General features: G+C 35.0%; 1 protein-coding gene and 2 long non-coding RNA genes across 6 annotated transcripts; 2 read left to right on the plus strand and 1 right to left on the minus strand.

Moving 5' to 3' along the window:
• The first annotated feature begins 440 nt into the window (after positions 1-440).
• Positions 441-822, plus strand: LOC132310297 (uncharacterized). Its single transcript, XR_009482588.1, has 3 exons — positions 441-500; positions 603-702; positions 792-822. It is a non-coding gene; the product is annotated as an uncharacterized LOC132310297 (long non-coding RNA).
• Positions 823-1,881: 1,059 nt separating this feature from the next.
• On the plus strand, positions 1,882-3,346 carry LOC132310298 (uncharacterized). The gene is made up of 3 exons (XR_009482589.1): positions 1,882-2,083; positions 2,241-2,397; positions 2,524-3,346. It is a non-coding gene; the product is annotated as an uncharacterized LOC132310298 (long non-coding RNA).
• Positions 3,347-4,896: 1,550 nt separating this feature from the next.
• Positions 4,897-8,095, minus strand: LOC132307324 (BTB/POZ domain-containing protein At3g22104-like). Of its 4 annotated transcripts, none has more exons than XM_059805045.1 (5): positions 7,723-7,789; positions 7,137-7,311; positions 6,957-7,020; positions 5,615-6,724; positions 4,897-5,466 (listed from the first exon to the last, which is right to left on the minus strand). In XM_059805045.1, exons 3-5 carry the CDS (start codon positions 6,963-6,965, stop codon positions 5,011-5,013), a joined length of 1,575 nt encoding a protein of 524 aa, XP_059661028.1. In that variant the 5' UTR covers positions 6,966-7,020; positions 7,137-7,311; positions 7,723-7,789; the 3' UTR covers positions 4,897-5,010. The 4 variants fall into 4 exon arrangements, with proteins under 4 accessions (XP_059661028.1, XP_059661030.1, XP_059661029.1 ...); XM_059805047.1 differs by having other exon boundaries at positions 6,940-7,020; XM_059805046.1 differs by lacking the exon at positions 7,137-7,311 and having other exon boundaries at positions 7,723-7,788.
• Between the last annotated feature and the right edge of the window lie 804 nt (positions 8,096-8,899).

Genomic DNA, 8,899 nt, shown 5'->3' on the forward strand with positions numbered 1-8,899 from the left:
GATATTCCCACCATCTTTTTTTGATGTGATGGTCCACTTATCAATTCACTTAGCTCAGGAAGCAAAGATCGCAGGACCAGTGTAATATCGTTGGATGTATCCATTTGAGAGGTTTAACTTTTTTGCACTATATTCGTAGGCTTTTTTCCCCACTAAATATTGCAAATACTTCTCATTTTTTTGTTGTATCCTATCAGGTATCTTTTAACCTTAAAAAATTATGTGCGCAATAGAAGTGGCCCAGAGGGTTCAATTGCAGAAGGGTATTTAGCTGAGGAATGCTTAAATTTTTGTTCAAAATACCTAGCAAACGTGGAGACAAGGTTCAATAGGCCCTCAAGGAATGATGACAACCTTCATGATGGAGAAGAGATGTCTAATTTTGGCCCTAGAGGTCGTGCCTTAGGAAAACAGGAGATGATTGTTTTAGGTGATGATTGTCAAACACAAGCTCATCGGTATGTGTTATTTAACTACGACGGAGCTACACAATTCATTGAGTAAGTGAAAAGTTTACAATATTTGACCTAGATGTTATTATTATTATTGTTCATTTGTTGTTAACAATATAACATATAGAGTATGATATTTTTTCATTACAGAAAGCATAAGAAATTTCTTAAAAGAAGGCAACGGAATTTAAAGCCACGACAAATACAATCAATGTCTCATCTATCATTTCATAAGTGGTTTAATGAATGTGTAAGTATCTACACATAGAACGGTTAATTAAATTTTATATTATATATGCTATTTACTTTATTGTAAAACTTATATCTTTGAAAATACAGCTGCGGAATACGGAGGATCCTATCCCTAATGAAATTCGATGGCTAACTCGGGGTCCCAATGTCGTTTCCAAACGATTTAAGTCGTTCGTGATTAATGGGTTTAAGTTTAATGTTAGAGATCGTGATAATCAGAGGAAGACCCAAAATAGTGGTGTTGTTTTAAAAGCACACACATCAAGTTATACAAGAGCCAGTGATCAAAATCCTATTGCAGGAAATGTTCATTACTTCGAATTATTGATTGATATCATTGAGTTGGACTACAATGAAGAAAGGAAGGTTGTATTTTTCAAGTGTGATTGGTTTGATGTACTCTCTAAGGGTAGAGGGATAAAGGAGGATGATTTTGGGTTTACACTTGTTAATTTTTCACGTGTAATGCGAACTGACGAACCATTCATTCTAGCATCTCAGGCTGAGCAAGTGTTTTATGTTCAAGACCCAGTTGATACAGATTGGCATGTTGTTATAGGGACAAAACCTCGTGATTTATATGATATTCCTGAAGATGATACTGAGACCTATGGATTTGAGCAACCATTTAGTTCTCTACACTCGGATGCAACTGATGATCACATTCATTGGGATAGAGGTGATGTGCCTGGAACAATGGTTGATAAATCTTCATCAGCAAACACGGAAAAAGAAGATATTCCGGATGAATAACATACTTAGAATGATGATAATTTTTTCTTAAATGTTGCATTTTCTTATTTTCATCTTTTTTTTGGCTTCGTGCTTATGGAATATTATGATTTTTTTTCCATATCTCCCTCCCTTACTCATTTTCTTATAACTTGGTAAGTAAAAAGAGTACACATAATATTAGTTATTTATTTATTTTTTTTAACATATTTCAAATTGATATTGTCCTAAAACAAATAAAACTATGGTACTATCATACTTAAGTAAATTTATACTTCCTTCTTGCATATTGTAATTGTTCTCAAGTGTGTTACTTTTCCAAATTTTGATGTTTTTGAAGACCTAATATATTCAGCCTAAATTTCATCTTAACTACCAGCTTGAATAAACATGGCAACAAAGGTTTGTTAGCTTTATGCAGGAACATAATGAAACGTAGGGGCAACAACAAACTTGGAATTAGAATTGCATGGAGGACTTTCTCAGGGTTCAAATTCGCAGTCCCATACTTCCCATGGTTCACAAGAAGAGGACGTGGGGACTACTGAAAGCAATGAGTTAATAACACCGAAGAAGACTCGAGGACCCACACGCTGCGCAAATGTGGTACAACATGACACCAAAAAGAATGGCCTGATACCATTAAGGTGACTTTATTTAAATGATGGCATTGAATGACTATAAAGTTTTAGGAAATGCATGCAAGTGAAGCCATTTTATAGTGTGAATGACTTATTTATTATTATACCATTTGACTTATTTGGTCCAAATCGATGACTTATTTATTATTATACCATTTTACAGTGTGAATGAGCATGGACAGCCTAATGGAGCCGATGAAAAAAATTTCGCTAATTATTTGGGCACAATTGCCCGTAATGGTCTTGCAGCTCCCTTGAACTATAAAAATTAGAAGAAAGTCCCTGAAATAGTTAAAGAGGACATGTGGACGACGGTCCGGGTAAAAATTTTTCGACTCTTCACATCTTTGACTGACTGATTTCACTTGTATACACATTTCATTTCTAGAGTTAATTTTTTTTTTTTTAATTACTCGATTCTTTATTTATTTATCTTTTATATGCAGGGCAAGTTTGCAGTAGAAGAAATCTCAAAAGATTGGACATTATCATCCCTTGGTCATAAATGGAGAGATTGGAAGAGTGAAATTAAAAAGTAACTATTATAAAATTTGGCGTACAGATGAACAACGAGAGATGAAATTGAACCATTAATTCTCAAGGCCCTCGCATAGTCTCACTCAAATTCTCAATGAAATTTTGATGTTTTATTTTGCATGACTTCCTTTTGAACCTTTTATTAGCACTTGACATTTTGAAACAAAACTTAGATGTTATGGGATGTTATTGAATTTTAATGCAACTTTCTTTGTTCTATGTTATATATCAAATTTAAGTTGTTGGATGTGTTGTGATTGATAAATTACATGTGATTTCATGAAACAGGGAACAAAATAAAATATTTGCTAATATGTAAATTAAACCAGGAAAAGAAAAAAAAATTGTAAAAAAATTAACACATTACCGGCGGTTTAAAACGCCCCAAAAGAAAAAAATATTACAGTTCACTTACAATACACCGACAATTTAACACGCCCCTAAAACTAAAAAATTATACATTACCGGCGCTTTAAATTGCTGGAGTATATCGTTAAAAAGGGCGATTTAAAACGCCCCTAAAAAAAAAAAAATTATACATTACCGGCGCTTTAAGGTGCCGGAGATAAATTCTAACACAGGCATTTACAAACGCCCCTAAAAAGAACATACATTACCGGCGCTTCAAAGTGCCGGAATAGACAGTTACAATGACAGTTTACTTAAAATACACCGGCAGACAAGAACGCCGTTAATTAATATTTCACCGGCGGTTTTATTGGACCGCCAATAATGAGTTCAAACCCGGCAGTTGCTTATAAACCGCCGGTGAAGCTTATCGGCGGTGACTATACCGACGGTTATCTAAAACCGCCGGTATATATATTACCGGCGCTTTTTGTACCTAAAACCGGCAGTTTAGACCGCCGCTGAAAACCTTATTTGTTGTAGTGTGTGTTAGAATATAATGAGAGGGGTAGTTTTATCTTTTAGAATTACAAAATTTTTTTGTATTAAATTATACTAAAAAATTAAGGGTAAAAAGTCAATTCACATGGGTCAGAATCCAAAAAACAAATTGGGGTGTAAGTAAAAGTTAAAACCCAAATCTTCATCTTGGTGAAAAATAACCTAACCTCAGGAGGTTTAGGTGTAATTTACCCTAACTTAAATGATTGATATAATTGAACATCGAAAGGAGGAGAAGAGTAACGTTAAAGGGAAATGCTCATGGGGCTTTGTCCTCCATTAATGTTCTCTTGGTTCCAGCAAAATGGAACCTCAAAGTCACCATTCTTTTTCCATATTATAAACAGTGCCCAATATAGTACTGTATTTATTAATCAATTAAGTAGACCACCACGTTAACAACTGACTTCGAACAAACTCCATCTGGATTACCATATTCTTTTGTTTATTTAACTTAATTTCTTGTACGTTAAACCATACTTGGACGACTGCATAGCACGGTGCACACTCGAGAACTAAGCAAACGTGTTGACACGACAAGTAGATTGGAACTCGAAATCAGTGCTCATAACAGTGTCTCACCTCCACATCCCTTTGTTCTTTAGCATCCTGCTTCCATGCTATATTTAAATACACCTATACACGGACGTGAAAGACTAGGCTAGTCGATTTAGAGTCGAAGTGTTCATGATCCTCTAAGTCGCGTTAGAGGACTGTGAACACTTCGACCCTCTCATCGTGTTAGAGGACCATGCACACTTCGACCTTCTCATGATCTCTTTGCAACCAAAGAGATGATGAACATTTCATAACCTATAATTACCAAACTTGAATTAATAGTGTTGGAAAAGAAAAAAAAAAATTAGTAGTGTTGCAGTTTGCATGTGGTCCCTTTTCATTATGGACCCTCATCCTTCCATAGTGTGTGTGTGTGTGTGTGTGTTGGGGGGGGGAGTCAACTACTAAGCTGACTTTACTGTTTAACACAGAATCTATGCTTTACTCAATCATGTCTCTAGTAGTCCAAAGACTCCAAACCACAAGAAAGTGCATGTAAATATCATATATGTTGTTAATTCTAATACAATTCAGATCTAAATCATACATGCTTTTTGTGATTCCCTTTTCCATTTCCCAACTTGCATTATTATTATTATTATTATTATTTGGCAACTTGCATCATAGACTACTACTATATCCTGAGAGACATGAAATGGACTTAACCTTGGATTCCCATGTCACACACATCACAGGGAATAGACAGTTCATGAAAGAAAATAACACAATTTTCTCATTTTTCTTGTTTTTCTAGAGCCAAGATTTCTTCTGTAAAAGGAGCTGATCACAATCACCTTTTAATGATGCAGAAAATAAAGGGAAAAAAAAAAAAAAACTGTTACTACCACAAAAAGATCATTTCTCATGCTATATACATTACCTTTGTAGGAAAAAGATTTAAGACAAAATAAATTTATGAAAATTATACATCATGAACAAAGCCTAGGTAAGGATCTCGAATATCTGTGACTTGATAATCTCGATTTCATGATCTTTGTCATTTGGGATTCCATCTTTTTACAAGCTTTCTCCAATTCCAACACCCTCGATTGCATACCTTGTAGACGTGCTCTGAGCTTCTCATTCTCAGCCGAAGGATTAAGCTTGCCGGCATAAAGAACAATTTGTTTAGAGGCTTCGCCTTTCTTCCCCTTTTGATCCGGTTCCACAAAGCTACATGGTGAATCAATTAAGGGTTTTGGTTGGTTGGTGTCACGGAACAAGCTTTTGAGCTTGCATTGCTGAGAGGTGAGAGCTCGGATAGCACATTGTGATGGGAATTTTGTGTTCTGAGCAAGATGGTTGCCAGCTTCTGATGAGAGTTTTTCGTACTTCAATCCACAACAGATATTTATCTTTTCATCATCAGATAATCCAGCATGGACCTGTATTAAATAAACAAATAATCCAAAATGTCACACGAAATTCGTTATAACAACAGGTTGCAAGACTTCTAGTAACAGTTTAAGACCATTTGTTATAAATTAAAAAGCTATAGAACTACATATAAATTTTGTGAATTCGACATAATACCTCTAGGTACATGTCCATGGCACGATAGAATCCATCATAAGAGTCTCTGGCAGAATCTGGCAGAGCCCTGAGTAGAGCCAAGAACGTTGATGATTTAAGACAAGGATCTGGAGCTACTTCAGCTAAATACAAGTCCATCAAGCTAGCAACTTTCTTCAATTGAATCAACATCACACGACATATCCCTCCGGAAAGAAATGATTTTAAAAACCTAAGAACTAGATTTACATCATATAAATGATTCATCCCTACGGGAGATGGAAGAAGCAGATCGTCAAGTGTTGCTTGATCCATCATTGAACCAATCATACTCTCTAATTTTTTCCTGCTGCATTTGCTTATGTTTAAACTCAGAGCAGCTCGAAGAATCCCAAATAAACTCTTGCAAGAAATAGCAGTCCAATCTAGAGAATAGAGCATAACAATTACTGCCTCTGTGATTTTGCACTTCTCATCTGATGTGGCAGTAATTAGTCTCGACTTTAGATAATAAAACAGGAATCTACTAATAATAACATGGTTGAATTTTCGGGATACCAATGATTTTACCACCATTTCAACCAGATCAGGCCACAGTGCCACAAGATCTTCGAACCACCATGTTGTTCGGAAGCAGCTATTTTGCAAGCTCTTGGTGCTTCTAGCGTCGCATGAAAACTGAAACTCGGAGCTATCTGATGAAGAAGTAGATGGACATGGACTAGTTTCACTGGCCAATTCAAGCCTTCCAACAAGAGAATCCAGGCACTTCTGAAGCATGCCAGAAAAATTCACACCAGGAAGAAGATTTTGACACTGCTTCAAAGCTACCAATAGCTCAGACCATGTCCAGTACTTGATTTCTTCAATTGATTTCTCAGTTTGCTCAAGTAAATTAAGCGTTCCAGGGACGGGTTTGTTCATTTCCATGAAATGTGCAATGCAGTGCAAACGAACAAGGTTAAAGGGATTTATCTCGATTTTGCCATTGTTGTAGCAGAACCTTGTCATGAGCTCGAAACTCTCTGCCCCTCCAGGAAAATCATGGAATATCAACTTCAGTTTTTTCCTCCCATGCGTCGATTTCCCAAATAATTTGCTTATTCTGCTTGAATATAAAGAAATAATTTTCTGCAAATATTCATTAGACAACAAATGAGATGATAAACAAATGTATATTAAAAAAAAAAATCCGAAAACGAAAATGATCTCAAGAACTAGTATGAAAAACCAAGTAATACACGTTGAAGCTAACAAAATAATAATTTAAAGACATAATATAACTCCCCACACCAAAAAATAATAATGAATAAAAATAAATCAATAAAAACTATTTCATAGTGTACCCTTTATGAAAAATTACCAAAGGCATTGTTTCTAGTAGACTGAAAAAATTGAGAGATTAAAAGGGACATCTGCACCAAATTCTGCAAAAGAATGATGTGAGGTCATTATAGACAATAAATTTGTTGAAGGGGAATCATGAAAAGATGTCTGATGATCATCCCAACGGTAAAAGGGTAATGTAATTAATACCACTCACACTTTTAAAATGTGTACTGACATTTAAGCCCACAAGACCAATAAATGACTGAAGAAGCAAGAAAAACAATATCCAACTCATTGACTCATTGGTGTTCATTCACTATGTTACAATGGTTAAATGGCTGAGATGGAGTATTCAAGAATGGACCTGATCAAAACTAAGCCTCACATTGCTGCAAAATAGACTCAAATTAAATGGCAAGTACATTAAGAATAAAAAATAATAATAATAAAAATAAAAATAAAGTTAATGAAGATAACTTGTAAGATAATACAGATCAGAACCTACCAGAAGTGTTGAAAATTGCATATAGTACATTTGGTTGCTGAGAAAATGTGGTAAAAGAAACAAAAATTAAGTCTTGATTCTCATCTTCATATAGTTTGGTTTAAAAGGTTTTTGTTTTCTGTAAAGACTGAAGAGTGGTACGTATTTTCTTCACACATTTTCTCAGCAACCAAACCGACATAATTAATCACATAACAGAAGAACCAATTAAAAGCTGACAAACAAAATTAATGTAAAGACTACATTTTTGGAGGAGAAAACGGAGGAAAATGTAAGCTAAGAACAGAGAATTCACCTTGTCCACGAAGAAAATCTCTTCCCCATTAACATCCACTTCAAGATCACAAGAGACATCCATGACCCAATTAAAGAAAACCCAAAAAAACCCACCTCAAATCTCGAGTCCTCTCTGTGAAATATATAAGAAATAAGAAGATTACCAACCCAACAAGGACAAAAATGTGAAGAGACCAAATGGGAAGCAACTAGCAAGACATATTCTGAGCTGGGCAAGAAGACAAACACCAGATAGGTGAGTTTTGGTTGTGCAAAATGGTTAGTCAATTGATGCAGAAACTTTGTGGTTCTCTAGTGGAATACAGAGACAAGAGTATGTATGAAGCAACAGAGAGCATACACATGTAATAAGAATAAGAATACATAACCGATAGAGATCAGAAGAATAGATTGAGACTAGGACAAGAGAGTGCAGACAATTAAGTTTCTCTTTATATATACATACATGATATATGTGTGTGTATTGCCTTGTTTTGGACCTGTGGTGTGGTCCATGGAAGAGTTTTGGACCCTTACCTCTTTGTTGATCCGGCTAAAAGATCCATTTCTTTCACTGGATCAGTGTTGGGTGACACCTTTTGTAACTGTGGCCCATTTAATCTTATGTGGATCCTACTAGAGATTTCTTATGGAACTACTAAATTTGAATCACCAAGATTGTTGATCATCAGCAATTGTATTGGTGTGGGTGTGTCCACACATTAATTAGAGGGTCCTGCTAGAACCCGACACCAACACGGATTCCAATAGTGCCATACGTGTACGAACCGTTCGGACGAAATAATTAGAGGGTCCTGCTACAACCCGATTCCTTTGCTATTTCGACTCAGGATTAGCACCACATTCGTACGTAACAGCATTGGATAGTTACTGTTACTCACATGGTTGTCCACTGTTTTAGAGATGGTACTACATTCGGTCCATGTTATATATAACTGTATCGCTTATGCAACGACAATTCACATTATTTACATTTATATAATAATTTTATATTATTTATATAATATTATCTTATTTACTATAACGCGTTGGCAAGAATTCAAAAAATAAATTATTGAAATTTTTTTTTTGAATCTCATTTTTGATTTGAATAATAAAAATGTTGTGAAGTCAATATCAGTACTCTAAAATATATATATATATATATATATATATATATTAACAAAACAAATTTA

Source organism: Cornus florida, unplaced genomic scaffold (assembly GCF_030987335.1).
Source record: "Cornus florida cultivar Cherokee Brave unplaced genomic scaffold, ASM3098733v1 CherokeeBrave_3.0.0_Hap2_Chr05, whole genome shotgun sequence".
Taxonomy (NCBI): domain Eukaryota; kingdom Viridiplantae; phylum Streptophyta; class Magnoliopsida; order Cornales; family Cornaceae; genus Cornus; species Cornus florida.

Excerpts from the sequence above, each read along its gene's own strand:
- LOC132307324 (XM_059805044.1), bottom strand. The coding sequence starts at position 7,785 with ATGGATGTCTCTTGTGATCTTGAAGTGGATGTTAATGGGGAAGAGATT. Across the intron at positions 6,725-7,722 it reads AGATTTTCTTCGTGGACAAG|AAAATTATTTCTTTATATTC; the intron begins GTGAATTCTCTG and ends GAATATTTGCAG. Across the intron at positions 5,467-5,614 it reads CCATGGACATGTACCTAGAG|GTCCATGCTGGATTATCTGA; the intron begins GTATTATGTCGA and ends TATTTAATACAG.